The sequence below is a fragment of the Fonsecaea pedrosoi genome (assembly GCF_000835455.1).
Source record: "Fonsecaea pedrosoi CBS 271.37 unplaced genomic scaffold supercont1.4, whole genome shotgun sequence".
Taxonomy (NCBI): Eukaryota; Fungi; Ascomycota; class Eurotiomycetes; order Chaetothyriales; family Herpotrichiellaceae; genus Fonsecaea; species Fonsecaea pedrosoi.
The window spans coordinates 2,470,810-2,494,083 of record NW_013550612.1 but is presented as its reverse complement, the minus strand read 5'-3'; the positions used below and the strand labels follow the sequence as shown (position 1 = coordinate 2,494,083).

The 23,274-nt window shown below is 52.0% G+C and overlaps 7 protein-coding genes across 7 annotated transcripts; 4 read left to right on the top strand and 3 right to left on the bottom strand.

Annotated features, from left to right (window-relative positions):
- Positions 1–4,252: 4,252 nt before the first annotated feature.
- Positions 4,253–4,981, bottom strand: Z517_06705 (uncharacterized protein; the record flags this gene model as incomplete). Its single annotated transcript, XM_013428444.1, has 2 exons — positions 4,253–4,774; positions 4,943–4,981. The coding sequence occupies 2 exons, from the start codon at positions 4,979–4,981 to the stop codon at positions 4,253–4,255; spliced, it is 561 nt and encodes a 186-aa protein (XP_013283898.1).
- Positions 4,982–5,291: 310 nt separating this feature from the next.
- Positions 5,292–5,997, top strand: Z517_06704 (uncharacterized protein; the record flags this gene model as incomplete). Its single annotated transcript, XM_013428443.1, has 2 exons — positions 5,292–5,555; positions 5,611–5,997. The coding sequence occupies 2 exons, from the start codon at positions 5,292–5,294 to the stop codon at positions 5,995–5,997; spliced, it is 651 nt and encodes a 216-aa protein (XP_013283897.1).
- Positions 5,998–6,253: 256 nt separating this feature from the next.
- On the bottom strand, positions 6,254–6,951 carry Z517_06703 (uncharacterized protein; the record flags this gene model as incomplete). Its single annotated transcript, XM_013428442.1, has 3 exons — positions 6,254–6,559; positions 6,616–6,841; positions 6,899–6,951. 3 exons carry the CDS (start codon positions 6,949–6,951, stop codon positions 6,254–6,256), a joined length of 585 nt encoding a protein of 194 aa, XP_013283896.1.
- Positions 6,952–8,575: 1,624 nt separating this feature from the next.
- On the bottom strand, positions 8,576–9,967 carry Z517_06702 (uncharacterized protein; the record flags this gene model as incomplete). Its single annotated transcript, XM_013428441.1, has 4 exons — positions 8,576–9,362; positions 9,420–9,487; positions 9,544–9,687; positions 9,779–9,967. The coding sequence occupies 4 exons, from the start codon at positions 9,965–9,967 to the stop codon at positions 8,576–8,578; spliced, it is 1,188 nt and encodes a 395-aa protein (XP_013283895.1).
- A 2,500-nt stretch (positions 9,968–12,467) lies between these two features.
- Positions 12,468–13,526, top strand: Z517_06701 (uncharacterized protein; the record flags this gene model as incomplete). The annotated part of the gene is made up of 1 exon (XM_013428440.1): positions 12,468–13,526. One exon carries the CDS (start codon positions 12,468–12,470, stop codon positions 13,524–13,526), a length of 1,059 nt encoding a protein of 352 aa, XP_013283894.1.
- Positions 13,527–14,936: 1,410 nt separating this feature from the next.
- On the top strand, positions 14,937–16,773 carry Z517_06700 (uncharacterized protein; the record flags this gene model as incomplete). The annotated part of the gene is made up of 2 exons (XM_013428439.1): positions 14,937–15,065; positions 15,118–16,773. 2 exons carry the CDS (start codon positions 14,937–14,939, stop codon positions 16,771–16,773), a joined length of 1,785 nt encoding a protein of 594 aa, XP_013283893.1.
- A 1,294-nt stretch (positions 16,774–18,067) lies between these two features.
- Z517_06699 (uncharacterized protein) lies at positions 18,068–21,502 on the top strand (the record flags this gene model as incomplete). Its single annotated transcript, XM_013428438.1, has 4 exons — positions 18,068–18,131; positions 18,182–18,315; positions 18,366–20,158; positions 20,206–21,502. The coding sequence occupies 4 exons, from the start codon at positions 18,068–18,070 to the stop codon at positions 21,500–21,502; spliced, it is 3,288 nt and encodes a 1,095-aa protein (XP_013283892.1).
- Positions 21,503–23,274: the final 1,772 nt, after the last annotated feature.

The window sequence follows — 23,274 nt, the reverse complement described above, 5'->3', positions numbered from 1 at the left end:
TTATTGTACGACCAGGGAAAAAGCGAGCGTGCTGCAAGCCCTGCAAGTGTGGTCTGACGGCTCTCCTGAGTGGCTGACATATCGCACGTTGAGACGTGGTTCGATCTGGATCAGCCACTTATTGTTTGCGCGTTCTGTTGGGCCCCCCTTTTCTTGGGACGACAGGGCATGGGGATTCGGGAGCTTGGGGAAAGGCAAAGATGGAGTCTACCGCGAGATGCCAGGGCCTCTCTTTTGTTTCATTCTTTGTTGTTATTCGCCACTTCTGTGTTACCCTTCTAGATTTCTTGACATGTGTTAGTTGGTAGCGAGAAATGGAGACGGGAAGGGGGGAGAGAGCCCCTCTTTGCCATTCCTTGAACTTTGCCTTACTTGTCCCTAACATCAGTAATGAGGGCATCTCGCCTCTTTCAGGGCCTTTTTCCTTTGATGAACCAAAAATCCATGCATAGACGCAGTGCATTGCATTGCATAACATAGCACCGGAAAGTTGCGTGGTCGCTTCAGATTTGCAATGCTTGGTTGTCATTGCTGACATGCGAGTACGTTCCGGCAATGGTGGTGGGGAAGGCCTGGTGGGAAGCTGCGAAACTTCTCGAGGGCCTGGCTGGCCTGCTTACCCTGCATTGACTGGGCCATGGTAATTCCATATTGATAGAACCACCCTCTCGGGATTTAGGCAAGGCCACACCTATACAAGATTTGTTACCTACAGTGCCGTAATGGGTAGAGGTGATGATGGAGATGACGATGACACAAAACCACAGAACGTCACCAAAACTCAGTTTTCCAGGCCGGAAGTAGACATCCGGCCGTGGCTTCCCGGAACTGTTTAGGTACAATACTTACTTATACTAGTTACCGAGTGCTGGTATGTGCTTGTATTTGTAACGGCCCCTCTAAGCGGTACCTAAGGTAAGTAGGTACCCACAGGTACCAGTACTCCTCATGTGGTGCCATCTGGTGCCATTTAACGCTACTGTGGGAGTGATGATCTCACGTAGGTACCCAGTTTGCCAGTGCACGCCAGTGGAATTAGTACCCCGATCCGTAGCTAATACTTCGATCGATATGATCGACAGGAGAAGGACAAAGAAGTGCCTAGTTGTCACGAATAGTGCTCCGTACAGATCAACATGGTCTAGACCCCCCGATCTCAAGTCACCAAGGAGAGTCGCGACTACCCGATATGTGAGGGGTGATATGCGGAAGTGCCTCATTCCTAGACATTTACCCTACTTGTAGTAAGTAATGTTTCAGATCATGCTTTCCCTCTCTAATATCAATGCTAGTGTTAAGACTAGTCCCAATATAGTATCCCGCACTCTACTACTGTACTAATTACCCAACCTCACATGAAAAGGAGGGGAAAGGAAATTCTACCAAGGAAAAACATCTCTTGCACATGTCCGACGGCAGGCTTTGAAGTGTGTCACTTCTTTTCAACTTCCCATCGTCACCCGGTCATTACTCAATCCATCCATCCATCCGCCCGTCCATCTCTCTCGATTGCTGGAACCAAGATTCTACCCACGGATAGGCGAGGACAGCGGCATTTCTTTGCTTGCCACCACAGTCCGGCCCCTCTTCATCCCACCGAAGCTAGGTGGTGACACAGGACCTCTTGTCTCTCTCTCTCTCTTGGGTCTCTGCCCCCCTGTCCTTCTCTTTCAGTTCACCCAAAAATGCTGATAGCGCCAAAACCCAACGCCATTTTCGAGCTTGCATATGGTACAAGTACAGGTACTCGGTAGAAAAGTTTACCAACCCTTTGGGGTGTTTTCCATGCGAGGCACAAACCACAGCTGTTCATTCAAAGTCATTCCCGTTAAAGGTGGAGCAACACGTGGGTTCTTTTTGAGCAAATTTGCAAAGAATCTCCTTTCCATCAAACACAATGACCTTCAACGCCATCGATGCTGTGTAACCCAAAAGGATTCTGCGCAGGACAAAGACAATTGCCGAGGATAGCCTAATAACCTCCAAGACTGCAAACATCTGCGAACTGTTGTTGCGTCTTCAGCTAGTTATCCTGGCATCATTCCACCAATTCTTGCCCGTGAATGCTCCTCGCCTAGGATTGAATGGCGATACAATGCTGGCAATGCAGTTGTCAGGTCTCTTTTTATTGGCTAACATCTGCTATATGCTGCCCGAAGCTGTTCGCGCACTAGGGGTCGGAAATATGCAGACCGTGTCTGCCATGGTCCATGGCTTCAAGATATCAGCTTGGTTTCTTCAACTCTGTTACTTGTTCTGGGATACCACTTCGCTCGCGACCCTCCAGGGCCACAATTTCGGAAAACATCCGTGTTACCCAAACTTCACACGCCACTACTATGCACACTAGATCCCCTCTTGGGCTGTTTTGCTCTCACTTCGACATCCTTCGCCATGCCGCAATCTGAACCCTCTGACCCCGCTTTCCCGGCGCGTACAAGCACAAGAGCCAGCACATCCGAGTCTTACTCGACTCCGAGCTGGAAGCCATACGCGTTTCGGGCAAAATGTAAATAGAAGTCCCCACCAAGGGTCGGCTTCGGCCTCGAACGTTTTTGAATTATCAGCTTACCAGCATACCAGCATCCGAGTCCTAAGCAACTCAATATCTCCGCAAAGAGCGTTGTCCAGGATGCGAGCTCGAAAAGCATCCACCTCATCCAAGTCGTACAGGCTGTGACTCACCCTTGTCCACGCATGTCTGCCCAAGTGGTGACTGGGTCGTGCTTCGAGACTCTGTTCCAGCCTTTGACATTTTCACGCAGACTACGGACCATGTGATCAGAATATGTCTCTGGGAGTTCGTTTATGCTGTGTACCCATCCTCTCCGCTGCCTGCCAACTTCCATTGACCTCACATGCTCGTCGAGCCGCTGTCGCCTCGCCTCTTCTGCGCGCTCTCGGCAGCTGAAACCACCTCGGAGGACCTTAGCGTACCAAAGGGCCTCGACCCGCGGGTAGAGGCACCGCGCCAGCCTCACAAAGGCCATCGAGAAAACATGGCCGGTAGTCATCTGATTTCATGAGCTGCCAACGGCCCCTCTACTCCCAAACATACACTCGGGAAATGTCCTGAGGCCAGGACTGTCTGCCAGGATCACCCAGAGTGGATGGACACCGATGCCTGTGGAACACAGTGACTGAGCTCGGGGCACAATCTCACTTAGGTTTTCAGTGTGACATTGTTACGGAAGGAAATGCCGGATGACTTTCTTGCGCGCTCCTCCGTCGCCTTTGCCTCGACCGACGGCCGATTATCAGCATGAGCGTGGCTTTGCACACCCAACAATGGTCTCTCCAATGACCCTAGTGGTAATCTCTGGGTTGCCAGGTCTTGCTGGCAAGATCCCCTTCCTGCCGACGACATAGTAGTCGAGGTTGGGAGTGACCGAGGCGCAACCCCACCAGTGCAGAAACTGGGCCATGGTTTAAAAAAAGGTGGGAAGGAGTTCCAAGCCAGGATGAATACACGTTGTGCAATAGGGTGGTGGCGCGCACAGTAACCACGCCTCTACTGACAGCGACGAGAGCTAAGGTAAGTGCGCAGTGCGATATGTGTTCGGTCTAGTCGAGTGAAAGATCTGGTAGACACCCGCCGTATGCACGTAGGTAGGTGCAAGTACTGTAGATTGAGAATATGAATATGAATAGTTAAGAAAACTATCGAAACATTAGACACTTGGACCTCCGGGGCTCAGCAAGATTGCATCTTCATGGCGGTTTACTTGTCGTGCGAGTAGGGTAGATTCTGGACAGAGGCGAGGGCGTACCCGGCCTGGCCTGTATATGGATGGCATTTTGTGGCCGCAGCCTCAACATCTACCACTCCCTCCACCTCTGCAAGACGGGGACATTGACATTGGTCAGGAGGATCCCCGAGGAAGAGGTAGAAGTTATCCATCCATGATACCATGACTCTTCCTCGTCGCACACATGCAGCCGAATTCAGTTTTCGTGTCTGTGTCCGTCCATGACGTTGGCAACCATCCCTGCCCCCGAGTCCAGCTTGATTCTCAAAGGGTCGTTGATGCTGTGCGAGGCACAAAGGTACAAAGGTACAAGGTCACCTGTCGACTTGTCGCCTGCTCCAATGAATTGGGATATATATCTATTATAATCATTATAGGTAAACACCATGGAGAAATGTGAATGAAATTGCTCTCAAGCCCGTCCAATTCACCTTTTTTTGTGTTCTTGTTGTCCATGCTGGACGTTCAACCACTGGCCGGTTATATAATGGGTGAGCTGCAAGTCACCTCGCCTCCTCTCCTCCTTGGCCCTTTCTCTCGGCCTCCTTGCCGCACTGTTTGACAAATTCCTCCAACGCCTCAATCACCACCATGTGGTCCTGGTCCTGCTTCAGGCCGCTCACGACGACAACGCCGACGACGCCCTCGACGCCCTTGACCCGCACGGGCACGCCGCCGCCGTGGATGGCAAAGGTGCCCCCCACCTCCCCGCCGAGCATGTACTTGCGGGCAAAGGCCTCTTCGTCCCCCTTGAACTTGTTGTGCATGGACCACGTGCTCACGCCCCACCTCAACACCGTCTTCCTCTTGCGCGACACCCAGATGTCGTTGTCCGGTTGGACGCCCGGCCGCGACACGGCGTGGAACAACAGGTTGGAGGAATTCGCGAGCGAGATCGACACCACCGCGGCGAGGTGGGAGAGCGCACGCAGACGGTTGCGGATCGATAGCCCGATGTCGAGGGCGTCGTCCGCGGTAAAGTGCGGAAGGACGAGGCGTTCTTCTTGTTCGGCGATTTCGGAGAGCTAGAGAAAAACCGTTATAAAATGTGATTAGGACCCCGGGGCAAAAAAAAAAAAGAAAGTTGGTTTCGATGTTGGCCTAGATGCGAGCCGTTTGGCCTCCATTGGCCCACCGTTTACTGGAGAGTTGGGGGATTCTCAGGAATAAGAGTGAAAAGGAAGGGAGCGTACGTCTCGTGGTGCCTCACGCAAAGGATGGTGGCCGGTCATGTCGAAAACTGCCCGCCCAATGTGACAGGCGTGGTGTAACAATGCTAGGTAAGTGTAGTTTGCTTCGACTTTTTGAGGCTCAGTGGAAAATTGTGCATGTGCATGATGTAAAAACGACGAGGGGAAAACAATGGCATGTGTTTTCCCCGCACTCAATCATGCTCGGGCCTTGGCGTTCATCTTCCTCGCCGAGGCCGTAGGAGAGAGCCTTTCTCGTAAGTTTCGATTTCTCAGGAGCCTGGAGATTTCCTCAGCTATCACGATAATTGGCTCTAATCAAACATGACTCTTTGGTCTTTCCCTCCAAGAGATGCGGGAGTCAGTACGCGCGTTTCCAGCAATCTCCGAACAGGAGTTTTCCCACGCATGTAGTGCACTGGAACAGAGGAGCTCAGACAAGATCAGCGATACGAACTGGTTGAGCATAAGGTGGACTGGTGAGGAACTGTTGATTAAAGAGAGACGGAGGAGGGCCTGCAAAAATGGCAAAAGAGGGGTTCCCGGTAATGACAATGACGCGCACACGGATGAGCTGGTTGAGACTGGCATAGAAGACTGCATCGTTAGAGATAGTGTAGGAGGCCTCAACTGTATTCCATATCTACCATATATGTGCTGACATGTCGCAGGTTGTGCCGAGGGTGGAAAGCGTCGAGTCTCTCATTGCTGACTTCTCCATTACTTTGTCTCCAACCTATTCTGTGCCGATGCTTTGGTTTGTATGCCGATATGGCAAAGACGACAAGTCGTTAAGCCTGGAGCAAGTTTATGAGTGGTTGGTGCCGGAACATTCACTCGGTTCGGTGCACGAGGTTGGCGTTATGGGAGGTATCAGTATGGCGGTAGGCCAGGTCTTCGGCAATGCACTTTCAGGCGCTGACTCTCTTCTCAGCACCACCCTGTCTCAGATCGGCCGGCCTTCTTCTTACATCCATGCAACACACAAGGTGCCCTTTCAGCTCTCGAACCCAACCTCCCCACTCCGGAGGAATATCTTGTACTGTGGCTGGGGTTGATTGGGTCTGCTGTGGGCCTGCACATTCCGAGTAGGCTTATGGGTACATAGGGCGGAAGCACGCTCCCCCTGACCTTTCACCTGTCTTCCATTTCAGTGCCCGCTGAGCAGACATGGCCTGAATCACAAGCAGGTGTCTGATATGATCTTCCTCTGGAGCAGAGGAAGGTCTTCGACGGCGCTTCGGCACCACGACAGCAGGAGGGCTTGGTATTGTTCGATTCAGCAAGATGTGCGACTCTTTTTCTAAGCGGGTTTTAATCATCCTCATCTTCCTCCATTGGAGCATCATCCTCGTCTTCCTCCATTTCAACCTCGCTCTCTTCTTCCTCTTCCTCTTCTCTTGGTCGCTTCGTGCCGTGTGGCGCGCCGTCGGGACTTGTTCCAGCGGGTTTGGCTCCGGTCTCGGCGGGCTTAGTCGAAATTCCAGACGGTGGAGCATTGAAGATAGAATTCTGCAAAGCGGTGCTCTCGGAGGCAGCGCCTGCGGCAGTTGCAGGAGGTTCAAAGGTGCCTCGAAGTTTCGGGATGATATGCGATTGGCCTTTTCCGTAGACGATAACCTGCACCCAGAGTTTAACTTGCGTATTCTGATCTCAACTTTTTGGAGTATCCATACCATTTCCCTGCCGAAGAAATCAAACCCTTGTAGAGCTCGCATGGCTTGTGTACTTGTCTGAATATCACGGAAGACGACGTGGGCCTGTCCGCGCATGCTCTGCCCTTTCGATCCAACGCGATTTGTGACTACGTCGAGGACGGGACCGTACGTAGTGAAGAGCATGTACAGGGCGCGTTTCAGCTCATTCTTGTTGATCTTCTCGGGAAGATTCTTGAGAAAGAGTCTATGCGAGAACCATCAGTAAACTTGGACGCAAGTGGGAGAGGGGAGATATGCCCACGTCTGGTTGGGATTGCCCGCGTTCAGAGAGTCCTTTGAAGATTTGGCCACCATTGTCGTTGCAGAGTGCGCCAGAGTTGTATGAAAATAAAAGAAATACAATATCAGGAGCCTTTACCTCCCACCATTCTGCTCGAAGCTCTGCAATTCCGCAACTCAAGCTTTGTCCTGCACCACACAGGACCTGCTAAATTATGTTTGCCCGCTTCATAGATTCTGGGGAAGCCTTGCGCAAATTTTGGCTTGGCAAGGCCAAGCAATGCTGCGAAGTCCAGCCAATTGAATTATTGATCATGGCCGCCTTTTACTCATTCCCTTCCAAACCGTCCCAGCTGAAATAAAGCAATGGCTGACTTCTTAGCAAGTGGTCCTTCGAGACAGTGGTCATATTATTACTAGGCATCGACGAGTCGACCCCTTCTACGAGCGTAAAATTTCTAACAGTCTCGGTGATGTCCGGAAAACATCCGCTTTGTCCCTCCCAGGAATTCAGACTACCCACGGATGACTTTACTCGACGAGCCTTGATGGCATTGTCTGGACTATGTTTGGTCCCACGGGCGCAGCTGGACTCGGTCCTACGTGGTAAAAGCACATTTGAAGGAGACCATCTCACGCAAACATATCGATCGAGAAGGAACAGATGCTGGAGGTTAAAGGTATGAAAGCCTCGACAAGTCCGTGGCGCTGTCGTTTAAAACAGTATCCAGCTGGAAGGTCCAGAAAAGCAAATGGACTCCAAATATGCAGCCTCTACATACATCAAAATTGGTGGCCAGAGACGCGGGTATGCTCGCAGTCGGCATTTACAGACTCGTATCCTTCAGATCTTCTGCCCATAGGATGGGACTTTCAAATCCATCAAATTTTAAGATAGGGCCAAAATAACAGTCGAGACGAAGGATTTAGGACGCCATTGGTCATGGCGGGCTTCGTTGCAGATGGCTGAGTCGTACTCGATACTGAGCACGAGTACACAGTTCTCGGTATCTCTGGGACTTTGCATCATCCCTGGCACCAAGTTATTTGGGTCAACCGAAAAGGCACGGACGCGGACCAGGTCAGTTGATCTACTCCGTAGTTGGAGTGCCTAGGGTGACCACGAGGCCACAGGAACCCCTTGTACGTGTCGTGTGAGGCTCGGCGGGCGTAAGGCGGCGTCGACGATATCCCAAAGCGGTAAACATCTACAAGCACCGACAAGCACCCTGAGATCAAGCTCCAAACGCTCTCTCTTGGCGATAAAAGACGATCTTAATCAAACTCCCAACCGCGCCGGGATACTCCCCTCCTACTCAACATCTCTATAAATTCATCCAGAGCTTGCCTCTTCTCTCTTTAACAATAATCTCGACTCCTACACTAGACTTGGGCGGCCACAGCAGAAAAGTCAGACGTACAAAATATGCGGTAGCGAGGTCAGGAGGTCGAGAGATTAGATGGTGAGATTTTCTCAATCTTCAGCATTATGTGCCTAGCAGAATCCATCACTGCCATCTAAATCCGGTACGCCAAAATACTGCTAAGCCTGACGAATTAAACTTGTCCATTCATGGCCGCAAAAGAGGTCATGATCGTGACAGAAGAAATGGCCGTGCTGGTGGCAAAGAAACAGACAGGATCGCACTCCTCTCTGGCCTTTTGCCGACACGTTCAGACACGACTTGGAGAGGTGTCGCTAATAGTTCTGTGGAGTCTTGAAGTGCTCTTTCGACAAGTACACTCCGTGTCCGCGTGGAAAGACATATGTGTCGGGGTTGATCGACTCCGTCAGTGTCTGGTCCGGCCAGCGGCTCTGGTATAATCTGCTGTTGTTGATGTACGTTCCCAAGTTCGTCTTGGCGGGGAACACGATGTTGTTGCTCGTCCCCTCCTCGCGGAACTCAGAATGGAACGGGCGGCGGTCCGAGTCCTTGACCGTGTCCCCTGCGGCCAGGTAGTTGTCGACGAACTGGGGGAACGGAGCGAAACACCGCGCGCCGGACACGCCATCGCTGCAGAACTCGCTCACGGCCACGTCGGCGGTCCGGGCCTTGGCCCGCACTGAATAGTTGTAAAGGAACCGACGTGCTCCACGCTGGCTAACGGCGTAGGCCCAGAGGCAGCGGATGTTGTACGGCTCGGTGACCACCCGCGTGAAGGTTCCCTGTAGCGGTTCTGCAGAGTCGTCCAGGTAGCGGTTGCCTTCCTTCCGAGTCTCGGTTCGAAGTGACTCTGGCACCACAGTTGGGTCGTTGTGCGTGATCCAATAACTATGGTCGCCAGAACGGCTTTTGGCGCCGCAGTACCCGATCCAGAGGACGTCCCAGTCGTCGCCGTAGGGTGAGTGCAAGGCTTCAGGCTTCTCCACCCCCTGGAGGTAGTGAAGTCCCCGAGCAAATTCCACCAGTTGCGATTTGATGTTGATGTCCCACTCTGCGTCGTCCTCAAAAATCAGGGCGCTGGACAGTCTGTCTGAAATGATCCTTCACGACAGCGTTAGTGGAAGAAACCTTTTTTGATGGTGACTGTTCGCTAACTACCTTTGGAATGCATTCAAATGGCCTCGATAACAACCGAGTGTAGAGTTGGACTCGCGCATGTTCCATCCCTGTGGCCCAAAAGATCAGTACCGAAGTAGAAGCAATGTCCGTTCAAGTCACTTACCGCCGGAATGGCTTTGATCGGGATATCCTCCCCTTTCACGCCATCGACCCAAGAAATAGACAGATCACACTGCGCTGCAGCCAGAGCCCACACATCGCGCTTGTCGGATCGCTCTGGTAGCGAGATGACGAGAATTTTTTCGAACTGAACCCAAGTACATCAGCTTTTTATGTCGCCGCTGTGGGAAATGGAAACCAAAGCATCGCGCACCCACCCCTAGAGTTGAATTTCTCACGTCGTCAAGGACACCCTGGCGCACGTGCCCAACGTTTAGAAGGCCGCTGGGGACGACTGAACGGTGTGAGAAGATGATGATGGGGAAAATGAATATGAGCAGGCCGGCCAGCGATATCACAAGCCGCGAACACATCTTCTGGCGCATTATGCGACGGTTTGACAGTTCGTCTCCAGGATATAGTGCCATCGTGGAGGTGACGGACTGTCCGAGATGGCCGCTGAGCGAGCCAGAGGAAGCAAAAGAGCGTCGAAGGTCACCATGGCCATGCATGAAACAGGAGATACCTTATTCGATCACTACGAAAGGTTGTCCCAAGGGGCAACGCGATATGGAATTGGGCTTACCTTGAGTTTGTTTCAAGGTTGAGGGAATCATGGGGGGGAGCAAGGGCAAGCGCGGGTGCAGGCGCCAGTTCGTACAGCCGTAAGTTCGCATAGTAATTAATTACTCAGTAGAATCCATCACCACCAAATCTAGCTAGCTGGTGCTAGCACTTGGAGATCTCGCTATTGTTACTTCGCTGCTATCGCCACCTCGTATCGCCACCTCGTATTGTCATCTCACATCACTACCTACTATCGCTACCTACTAGCGGTATCAACTATCGCCACCCACTACTGTCACGTCGATACCACCTATTTTATATAGCTAACCTCGGTATCGATCTCTTTGAGATCCAGTTATTCTATCAGTCAAGCAAGAGACCCCACTACCTGATCTTTTACCTTGACTAGCCTGGTAATCTGTTCCCTGGATACTTTTACCGGAACATTTACCTCAGGAACAACGAGGCTGAACGCTATGCCTTGTACGTAGCAAGTATTTCAATCTATTAAAGTACTTTGGTTACCTCTCATATTCATCATGTATGCACCTCCATCCAACAATTACGTCTTTCCACCACTGGCGATTGATAGTACAAGACCCAAGTTATTCAGACCTTCTGTATTCATTCCATTCGACATGGACCATGGCTAGTGTGATGGCGAGACTCTTTTCTACAAGTACATCGTCCCTGTACCTTGTGCGCACATCATTATCTCGTTGTCTTTTCTCCCCCTTGATAGCTCTGCATCGTTGTGTGAAGCTCGGCCCTTCTCGACTCATTATAGTACCGTATCTCGCATTGGTGGATAGGGTCACTATTCCTAGAATGGAAAGTCAAACGAACTTACCGTTGCCCAAACTTGGCGAAGGTTGGCACCGTCTTGCACTTGTATTGTAGCGTAATGGCAAGTGTCCAGATAAGGTTTCGGAAAGATCACTCGGGATCAAGCATTGGCTTTCACTTCGGGTGCTTTGATCCGAATCAACTATCCTCGTTTTAAGACTCTTGATCGGTTTATTAACCTCACCCGACCCTTTCTAGCATTTCTGCCTGCTTCCTGTCGTGTGGTCGGCATTCTGTAAGGTTTCCTTGATGGGAGTTTGAATTCGTCAAAGTTCGCCTAGGTCTTTCCCCCTTTTCCCTGCCTCCCATTGCCATGGGTTCAACTCATCGCGACAATCGAAATTCTGTTTCCCATTGACACGTCCGAACCGCCACGGCAGTCCTTCCGCAGGATTGATCGTCTATCTGTGGTAGATTGGGTCGCTTCGCATTCACATGGACAAGGTTGCCATGTAATGACAATTCCATCCTCCTCCAGGGTCCAAAGAAGCCCCCTTTCCCTGTTCGAGACATCACGTTTCCCCAGGCAGGCGTTACCATTGGATTATCTTGGATTGCCTATATACTCCTAACTCCAGTGGTAAAGCCGGGGCATCCGCAGATAATTGCTCCCTATCTAGACCCACCAGTTTGTCCAGTCTCAACTCTTTCAGATCACAACGGTTACAATGGCCAAGTACACCGACCTGCTAGGCTTTCCAAAGTCCGTTCTCTGAGCCTACGTCTGCGAGCCCTAGAGATTCTCCCACGCCTGCACAGTATGTAACTGACCTACCGACCTCAACAGTGACCGACACATCTTGACCTGCCGCCGTATCGTAAGACGGCCTCACGCATCCAATCCATCCAGTGACCATGGTTGGACCGAAGAGCCTACAGGGGTGACTGAACTAACTTTCAGAGGCGTCCCTTCGAGTTTGACGTCGAGGTCGAAGCTGTTAAGTGCGAGATATTAATGAACAAGACTGTTCTTCGTCCTCCAACTAATTCAACAGGGGGAGTTTGTATGCTTGCATGGAAAATGGGATCCTTGCTTCGCCTTGTTTCTCAAGATCTGAACCATTGGCTTAGGTTGCCACTGAGGCTTGGGATGGGTTGAAGTTGAATTATGGCTACCGTCCCCCATCTCAACTTGCTAAACTGGGGGGGATCGTCGCTTGTGGGCTCGCACTTGACCCATCGGCACCATTGGTACCGTATACTGAACTTTTCGTCTGACAGCATTCTTGGAGCGAATGTAATCAACTAGTGTTATCGAGGCTAAAAGACTCGGTTAATTAGCGCTCGTCTCCACTGCCCAGGACAGATGTACTCGTAGCATATACTGCATCCCCATTCACGCGTGGAACCTTGCGCATAGGGGGTGATTGTGATGGGACATCCCCTTCTACCCCGTGCATGCAACACGTCTTCGAGGATAATCCATTCCGCTGACTCGACTCGCCCTCACACAACACTGTCTATTGTGATATCCTTCTATCATTGTTAGGTGCCAGGAAGCCGATTGACACGACCATGGGCTCACGTCGGTTCACGCCGTGCTCACGAGAGGTGGTGATTGCGGGGGCTCTTCTCTTCGTCGTCTTCATCTTCTTCTTTAGCTCGACATCACCATCCAAGGCGTACCACGAAGTCATCAATAGCTCTTTCGTCTCGTCGCCTTTCGCAACATCGACCAAAGGACCTGTGGTTCCCGGAGGCACTCTGCAGCGGCCAGAGTCTAAGTATGCATACGTCGTATACCTGGCACCAACGGAAAAAGAGGATGCCGGCGAGGAAGACACCGAAGATGACGTCTATCTCACGTCCGTGCGGCTCCTCATCTACCAACTCCTCCATGATCCCGAGACACGAACCAACAACTCGATTCCCGTCGTGGTCCTGGTCTCGCCGCAAGTCTCGCAGTCGAAACGACGCCGCCTAGAGCGCGAGGGCGCCTGGATCGCAGAGTTCCCCTCTATCGAGCTGGAGACGGTCAAGCCGGACCGGCCCCGCTGGAAACACGTCATGGACAAAATGAACGTGTTCCGCCTCACGCAGTTCGAAAAGGTCCTGCTCATGGACCTGGACATTGTCCTCTTCAAACCCCTCGATGCCATCTTCGAGGAGCCCGAGACCGACATCCGGGACAACCTCGGCATGGAGGACCAGAGAAAAGACGACGAAGGGCCCCAACCCCAACGCTATCTCCTGGCCGCCGACTCGTCCCCGATCGGCAGCGACAAGCACCCGTGGCCGGCGCCGCGCTCCAAGGCCCTCAACGCGGGATTCATGGTGCTCCACCCGTCCGAGGAGATGCTGGCGCACTATCTCCGGATCGGGTCCATCGACGGCCGCACTCCCATGCTGGCCCCCGAGAACAATCTGCTCGAGTACGTCCATCGGCTCGACGGCAACATGCCCTACTCCCAGATTCAGCACTACTGGGTCATGAACCACCCGGTCTTTGACGACTATCGACACGGCATCGCGGCCGTGCACGAGAAATGGTGGCGCAACAGTATGACCGACCACCAGTTGAAGGAGATGTTGCTGAAGCCGCGGTGGAAGATGGAGGGCTACTGGAGTCGGTGAGACGGATCTGGGCCATTGACTTGAACGGATGCCTGACGACATGGAACGAAGGAGACGCGGGGTCATGTCATGGTGAAACTAGACAGGATGGGATTCGGAGATTCAAAAGACTTCAGTCTATCTCTCTCTCTTTTTTTATCTTCACATTATATAATGAACAGATTTATCTCGTACAGGGAGCGCCCCGAAACTGAAATTGATCTTCTTCAAATATCAAACCTGAACCATGCTGAACTTCAACGTTGAAAGCTGCTTCCAGAGCCTTCGTATCGACCATGGCGATAGAACTGGTGCCTGGTTGTCAACCAATTGCGGGATGCTTGTCATGGTGCTAGAGGCACTGTCGACGGTGTATCCCTCAAGTCAGTCGCTGTTGGTGATCCGAGTTGATGTTCCCAGTCCTTTGACTTGTAGCCGGTGGCATGGTGCATCGAGAGCGGCCAGACGCCAGCCAGACTCTATGTTCCAGAATCCTTGCGCCATCTTATCCCAGAACAATGCCTGCGTTTGTCTTTGGTCGACTGACAAGTTACGTAGCCGAACCGACCATGGAGGAGACAATTCTGCGAGCACCCTCGTAGGTGAGAACATGCCCTATGGAGAACACCTACCCGTGTGAGCCTCGAGGAATAGGCAATAGACGCGTCCTACCGCGTACTCGTCGATAAGTGACCAGGCAGGCAGGCAGGCAGGGTTGGTATCTAAATGTCCTAACCCTTATCGAGAAAACTAGCCCTACTTGTGAAATAGTCGGTGGGTCAAAATCTTCATTGGAGGTCGATCACCGAGAAAACCGGGTCTCACAAGTAGAAATCATTGAAATGACGCCGCGAAATTGTCACATGCTTCGCAACAATCCGACATGACTTGCAAGGGGGAAAGTCGCAATCTTCCTTTCGAGGTCGTATGGGAATTATGGCATTTGAGAGATATTAAGAGTTTGAAGGGCTGAGCTGTTTGAGACTAGTGGTATGAATGCAAGCACTAAACCCGTAAAGCTGTAAAAGCTGGACGAGGTACTTTGTAAATACCGGATCGCGGCCAAGGCTGGCTAGTTTGGAGATGATCAACCAGGGGTCAAACCATATCCTCTCCCACTCCAACTCCTTTGTCCTCTGAACCCCCCACTTCAAGATCACAATATACCTCGCTACCCGGAACCAACTCCTGAGGGCTTGCAAAAGGGAGGGCAGAGGAAGGGGGGTGGCGTTGGAACGTCGCTTTGCCGCGTCACGATGCTTTCCCTTCCAGGTACATTCCATACCCATGACATCTCACCGACGAGGAGGGTTGGGCGTCACACACACATACACACACACAGTTGCCATAGCCATAATCCATCCCTCAGGAAACTCAGCATGTCGAACTTCTGGACCACTATATTCGGCATCTCCCAATGACGAGGTCGCTATGGGCGGCGACGATTTGGAATCTTGTGCGAGCCCCGGCAGCGGCGAAGATCACGAACTGCTCGGATGTGACGGCTCTTCTCCCGAGTCAGATGAACAACTCAGCCTGCCAAAATGGGTACATACAGAGGTGCGTCCTATCGACATGATCAAGATCAGCAACGTGCTCATTGCTGCTGTAGCGGGAAGGCCTCGTCAGGCGCTACTTTGGGCTGCTGTGTCGAGTTACTAACGAGGCGTGGGAGCATCGTCTCACTTCCAAGATATTATACATGATCTGGGCGTCCATGTTTGCTCTGGCAACTTTCTTACTGGGGAAGAATTTTGATTCAATGTTTTCGGGCTCGAGAAACCAGTCGGATCAAGCTCCGGTTTCACCGTTCGGCGGTGCCTTTGCGAGGTTCCCAGGTGTGAATGACTTGCCGTCGAGACAACGTCGCATAACGCTGGTTGGCGTTTGGGAAGACGACTATTTCGCACCATATCTGCGCCACTTTTACTACACCGTCCAGAAGAACGCCGACTCGGTGGATCTTTTGCTAATCAACAGGTTAAAGACTCCCGGCAAATCATGCATGGACTTTGACGGGGCCGGGGTGAACATTACCTGGGGAAACAACATCAAAGTTGTCTGCATGAGCGACGAGGAATATATTCGTCGTCACGTCGATTTTATGTGCTCCCGAACGTTCGGCTGGGGTTGTAATGCCACCGAGCATGCCGAAGTCACCGCGGAGTGGTCCAACCGCGAGGATTACCGCAACTACGAATGGCGCCCCTTTCTTGGCTATATGATGAAGGACCTGTTTCAGAGCCCGCAGAATCCGTTCTGGGCCTGGGTGGACCAGGATCAGCTCTTGGGAAACTTCGCACGATACCCGTTCAATCTTCTGTCGCAGCTCTCGCTCGTCACTGGGCGGGAACGCATGCCTGACGCGCTGTTCATGGCGGGACAGCTCACAGCGTTCAATTTTGACGACCAAGCTCTGGGGTCCGCCTGGAAGAGGTTCCCCGGCTTGAAAACCCCGGCTCATTTCACCCGGTACCTCGACGGGAAATTTCCCAATTCACCAGAGGAGCGGTACTGGAGCGAGGGCTACCTCCAGTCAGGAGACGACCTGCCAGGCTCGGAGCTCTCTTGGGCCATATATCCCGATTTGCATGGCGACGACTACCTTGATGGAAAATGGGGAACGAGAAATGCCACGCAGACGCATGTCATGTCTGGCCGTGAGGTGTTGCAGTTGGATAGGACGTTCACGAGAGAGCAGATTGAACAGCTCATCCTAACGGAGAGGCACTCCCCCGTTGACAATTTTGGCGGCGTTGGGTGGACTGGAGGTGTGGATGGTTCCGCATATTTGATCAATCAGTCAGGGCTTAACCCTGAGGAAGCCAAAGCTCTCGCCGTGAAGGACGCTCAAACCAACGGCAGCAACATGGCCATCCATACAGGCATCGTCGACGTTCAGGTCATATCCACCAACTGTACAGTCGAACCCAAGTTCGTCACACAATGCATCGACCTCCATCCCCTCACGAGATCAGAACCTCCAATCTACAGACAGAGCGTGGTGCGTCTGAAGGAACAGCCACCAATGCATGTGCTCCGACGGCTCGAGCTGGATGATCGGCCTCGGGGCTACGAGCGGAAACTGCTTGTTCACCATCTGTTCACGCTCTCGAGAGGGAACAAGTGGTTCGAGCTCCCGCCGTTCGACATTGCCGATGATTTGGTGTTGATGTGCAACAACGATGCCGTGCAGGTGTTCAGAATGGGTGATAATCGCGACCAAACTCTCTTTTATCGAGCGGAAGACGAAGACAAAATTGGTTGAGGGCAGGGGAGAGACAGAGTCATTAGCGCGAGGGAGTGAGCATAACGGAAGGACGTATGGGTAAAGAGAATGCCGGGTTTTTCTACGGTGTGGGAGCCTCATATCTCGCAAAAACGGTCGACCCGGGCATCAACATATGTGTTGGACGCAGGCCACCACCGACAAGAAATATTGCGTGTTCGCCTCGATGTCGTCTGTAGCATTGGCCAACCACGGCCTCGACGTCGACAAGGCTCACGCTTCTGCGCGACCCCCTTAAAAGCTTGCTTCATGAAGACAAATCCTCGCATTCCATCCCTGAAGCAAAAACGAGTCAGGCCAACGGGATTCAGCCTCGTGTTAGTTTGAGTTTTTGAAGACTTGACATGTTTGTTCTCTGGTATGACTCAAACCGCCCTGTTCGAGATCGAGGATGGGAAAACAGAGATATGTGCAAGAAGCCACAGAGATGTACCATAGCTTCTCTCAGACATACACTGATACAGGGGATGACCAAGCTCCGAAAAGGCCGGTATGACTTCTACCAGAGCCTTTCTCTTGAAGGCCACCATGTCTCCCTCTACACACCAATCAGCGTACAGTCTCTGGAGAAGCTTGGTTCTTGATCTCCGTTGAGATGATTTAGGATATACGCATGGTAGACGATAGGAAGGACAGGGGATCTGGGTGTTTGGGTAGGTCGCCGGAAGCTGTTCGTATGGGTAGTTGATTGATGACGAGGTAGAAATTATCAGTGTTGTCACCGTTGTAGCAACTGGGCAGAGCCAGTGATGGTCGCTCACTCAGCGGGGCTCATGCTGCGGTTGAGCAGGTATACCGAGTAGAGCGGCGTCACCCTCGTCCCAAAGAAGGCTCGGCCGTGGAGTCAAATTACACTCCTCTTGGCGAGGGGAACCAAGGGGGACCTTTTGGATGTTCTGCCGCTGGTGGCGCCGCATCCGCCTTCCTTCGCTTGATTGAATCGTCTCACATCGAAGGCGCAGCGCAGCGCAGCCCATGTCGTCTACGTCTACGAGTACGGCCTTTCCCCCCTCGACAAATCAGATCCTCTACCTCGTACGCAATCATTTAATTACTCAAGTCACTCTCTCACCTTGATCTGTACATACCTCAACACCCTTCCAAGTATTGCAGTCTTAGCATCAATCTTTCTGTCTTCCTTTTCTGTATCGACAGCTGCTTTGTCTCGTCCCCGCGACTTCTCCTCCGAAACAACGCTCACAACCCCTCGGAATAGTCCACCGCCCATCCTGGCGCATCCTAATTCTCGAGCCTGAATAGCAGGCAGTCAGCGATGGGCAACATCAGCAGCAGACTTGACGATGGCGCCCTGCTATACTTGAAGGATCAAGCGCGCTGTAGGTCCCATTGCCTTCCCCCGCCACTATGGCTAACAACCTGCCGCCAGTCTCCATCAGTTCAATCGTTGTCAGCAATGGCCGAAGGAAAGGTCTTTTGAGCATCGTACCCAATGCCTATCCAGCATTGCGTCTACTTGGAAAGCCAGATGCTACGGACTACAGACCCATTTCGTATATTCAAGTGGGTAACGAAGCCCCCCAACGGACCGCATGTCCTAACGTCTTAACAAGGATCCCGATTCCTCCGCCCTTTCTTTTCTTCCTAGGCTCGATCTCGAAGACGAGCTCGAAATCCACTTCACATTCATAACGCGACAGAACTCCGGGCCCCTGCCTGCGACTCCCTCGACGGCTACCCCCGCAGTAGATGCAACAATATCCGGGCTGACTTTCGCCTATGCCCAGAATGCTAAAGAGCTGGATACCCTTGTAACACGCGAGTTTCACGCCGACCCAAATCTACACAAGAATTCCAATGTCCAGTTTATCGGGGATTTTGGGACGCATGGGAGTCATGCAGTTACATACGAATGGACTTGGCACTGGAAACCCCCCAAGGCTCAAGAGGACAAGGGAGGAGGCTGGCGCAACTGCTGCAGTTTTCTTGAGTATGATTCCAGAGCCCACAGACTTAATACCCTCGCGTCCTTTTCGTTCTGGGTCCAAAACTCGACCCTTTCAACCGGATTACCGCTTGCTTCTCCGGGCCTGGAAATACCGATCCCGCCTCCGAGGCATAGGATGCCGTCATCGCAGTCATACCAATCCGCGGTCAGCGACTCAGAGGGCCCTTCAGAGCCACAGGTTCCAGCTTCGCCACCGATGCGGCCCAAAGACAACCTCCTCAGTGCGCCCACCTCGGCGCCTTCGCTGCCCGTTATCGACGTCCAGTGCGCAAGGCCGGGGGAAGACGTTAGCACCGTCGAGGACGGCCCGGTTTTCCGAGCCACCATGAAGGCCTTGGAGCAGAAGACGGGGACTATGAAGGTCCAGATCAAGAAGGTGCTGAAGAAAGCCGAAGCGGCACAACAGGCACAGGTGGAGTGCAATCAGGCCATGTCCGAGTTTTTACGAGCGCTCCAAGAGGCGTCCATGTCCAATGCAACGGCTTTCAAGCCTGCCCTCGACCACTATTTTCTGAACATTGCTCAACAGATACTGAAATATGAGAAGGGAAACAGCACGCTGTTGCAGAAGCAGATCATCGATCCCATTTCAAAGCTGTATAATATGGACATTAAACAAGTCGAGGCAAAGAAAAAGGACTTTGACGATGAGAGTCGAGACTATTACGCCTACGTGGGCCGGTATCTTGGTCAGAGGCAGGATTCTCTAAAGGACAAGAAACGTGCAGAGAGTGATTCTAAATATCAGAGCAAGAGGAAGAATTTTGAGCTCAAGCGATTCGATTATTCGACTTTCATGCAAGATCTTCACGGTGGCCGCAAAGAACAAGAGCTCCTCTCGCAGCTCACAAAATATGCCAATGGCCAGGCCAAGGCATTCCTTGCCACCGCGAAGAAGGTGGAAAGCCTAACTCCGCAGTTGGATGCTCTCGTCAAAGAGGTCTCTGATGCTGACAAAGAATACAACCTGCAAAGGACGGAAAGAGAGGAGAAGAGAAGAAATCTCGAGAAGAATGGACCAGTTTCCGTGGATCCCGATTCCCATCATCCTCCCCCGACGTCGGCTCAAGCGGCAGCACAAAATGGCCATGGGGGGTATCAGTCAGATACTGATCTGAGCCGGGCGGATAGCACCAGCTCCCAGTTTGGCCATGCATCGATCAAAACCTTATCGCCTACGACGAATTCAACGTTACCTGTGGGCACTGTCCTATCGACATCGCCGAGCGCAGCCTCCATCGCGCCAACGCCGAGCAAGTTCAAGGGTATCCGTGATCTTGATGAAAGCTCAATATCCACGACCGACAAATCTTCTGTGGGCCAGTATCGTAAAGAAGGACTGCTATGGGCATTAAGCAAACCTAACTCCCATATCGACCCTAAAGGAGCCTGGCACAAGTAAGCTCTTCGCCAATTCCCCTTGAGGTAGTGCTAACCATTCCTAGATTCTGGATCGTGCTTGATCAAGGGAAACTCTCTGAATACAGCAATTGGAAGGACAAGTTGGATCTGCATCGCGAGCCAATTGACCTTCGCATGGCGTCCGTCCGCATTGCTCGAGATGCAGAGCGTCGGTTTTGCTTCGAAGTCATCACGCCTCAGTACAAGCGAGTTTACCAAGCCACAACTGAGGATGAGATGAATAACTGGATCAATGCCATCAACAACGCGCTGCAGAGTGCCGTCGAGGCCGGCGGGCAAGTCCCTCAGCAGAGTCGAAAAGATCACGTCGGACGTGAATTTGGACAGATGTTCACTGGTAAGAGCTCATCACAATCGGGCCCGCACGGCTATTCGCACCGAAGTGACGCGGGCGGAGTGACACGGCGCATTACTGTGGGTGCTAGACCCACCTACACAAGAACCAGCAGCAACAGCTACGAAGAAAATCCGTCCAAGCTGCTCGATCTGATTAGAAACAACGACCATGGAAACCAGTTTTGTGCTGATTGTGGCTCGGCTGCGAAGGTCGAGTGGGTATCTCTGAATCTGGGGATTATCCTGTGCATTGAATGTGGCGGGATTCATCGATCTCTGGGTACACATGTTTCCAAGATTCGATCCCTGACCTTGGACGTGCACTCTTTTACCAACGATATCGTCGAGCTTCTCATGTTGATCGGTAATCGAATCAGCAACATGGTTTGGGAGGCAAGGCTTGATCGATCTCTCAAGCCAGAGCCAAACGCTACCCGCGACCAGCGCCTGAAGTTCATAACGGCCAAATATGTCGAGCGGGCTTACGTGGAGGCTGTGTCCCAATATGTGTCTGCCGACGATACATTACTGACCTCAATCAAGAAGCATGACCTTCAGGGAGTCCTCAAGGCCATCGCCCAACGGGCCAATGTGAACGCGCACGATCGATCTAGGAACACCCATGCAGTGTTTCTAGCTCTCGCAGCTGCAGACCCGGCTCGTCCAGTGTCTTCCCACTCGAGCACACCGGGGGGAGCTGTCAGAGCCTTCCCAATGGCTGAGCTCTTGGTGCAGAATGGGGCCGAGATTCCCGTCGAACTTCCAGCCATACCCCTATCTTCCGCTGCGCAGTTGTATGTTGAGCAGAGAACAGCGCGCGCAACGTCCAATTACGGCGGTGTCACAGACACCCTAGGGCCGTTACCGATCGTTCACAGGGTCTCACCGTTGTCTTCTTCGTCAGACGGGTCCAACAAGCTGCAAAAGCGCGGTAGTGCAGGCGCACGATTTGCGGGCAAAGTGGCGAGTCTGGGAGAACGATAGTACCGTTACAGGTCCAGAATGGATCTTGATGTCGTCATGGGCCCAATCCTTTGCGATTCTTTTGAGGTGCTGGATACTCCCCCACGAACTCGCTCCAAGACAAAGCTGGTATATCTGGGGAGTGATTCTTCTTGAATATGACTATATGATGCATGTTGCCATGATCTGGGATGTTTATGTGGGCACAAAAGGGGTTTGTTGCGAATGGGTTTGGTCAATGCATAACCTACGGTGGTGGCAAGTATCATAGCCGGTGCTACGAAATCTATGCGGAATGGAGGTTTGGATCTTTTGACTCAGCGACCTCCGGGCCAGGAGGGCAATCGACAAGGATACAGGTTGGCAGCACCGTGGGTGGCCGACTTTGTCGATCCAGGAGACGGGAAAAGAACAACTTGGATAAAGAAACGGCTTTGGATGGAGCATAAGATGATGCAGATGTAATGTAATAACGAGTATTGGGTACTATTTAGTGAATACACCGAGGCACGCTGTACCTTGGTATGACGTATCAAACATTTACCAGAGTCGAGAGAATAGTCAGTGGCACTATACCCCCTGAGCCAGGTGAGCGATCAAGTCCACCGCATAGTCAAGTCACCCTTTTTGATGTGGATGATTGTATCTCTAGGCAAGAAAAGAAGCTGAAGAAGTAGGAGAACTTGTCGTAGCTACTTGGTTTTCTCATCACCTCTTCTTGTACGTAGTACTAGTAGTCGGTTTTTGAATCCTTTGTACCGCCATGGGCATGGTACATACATGGTGCATGGTGCATAGTGTGATTCTGACACGCGCAGACAAAAGAAGGAAAATGTCCCTCTCTGCCTGCGTTGCTTGCGCCTTTTACGCCCCGATGCTGACTCTGAATGTTCACACTACGCTTCCTCGACCATCACCGTCGCTGTCACTGTTACTGTCACCGTCACCATTCTGGCCTGCAGTGTTCTTCAAATCTCGACTCATTAGGAAAGCCCCTGTTGTGCCCGGTATGTTGCTCTCGCGGCTGACTGGAATCAGTGAGATCTCCGTCCATTCGATATGAGGCGGTGACGGTGACAGTTCGCTTCCTCCTATCGAACAAATGGTGAGAGAGATATGTGTGTGTGTGTGTGTCTTTTCCCATTGCATAAACTATTTTTTGTAAACGATCAATCAAGTTCCGCCATAAGTGATTTTCACTCTGTCTCTGCGTGGAGACGCAGCGAGACGCGGTCTGGAGAGTCCTCAAAGAAAGGACATGCGTGGTCCAATGGCGGGTGCCTTTGTTGTTCTTCTGGGTGGTCTCCGAGGAGGTCTCCGAGGAGGAGGGTTCGTCAAACCAACACTTACATGTGTAACGAATTCTGGAGAAACGAACGAGGGACCAGGCAGGACGAGCTGCGCGAATAAGGGGTGGGGTTAGCTCGTATCTTCTCAACAGGGGCATCTCTACGTCTTTGGGGAGAAGAGAAAATGCAGTTGAAATCCAGGGGGAAAGCAGCAAGACCCAGGGAGATTGAACTTCACACTGATGGATGTAGCCAGATGTTCATTGAATGTGCCATTACATTGCCCCTGGATTCGTCAGCGAACCCCAAGAGGGCCATGATACAAGCATTCAGGGGTTTCGAGACGATTGTCTAGTCAGCTTAGGATAAGAATAGAGTCTGGCAAGACAAGACCAGGGCGCGGAAGAGTATCCAAGGCAGGTCTCAGATGCAGGAGTAAGGAGTTGCGGTGATGTATCCAACAAGGGAAGGTGACAGAAAATGTGGATGTGATGGGAATGGGTT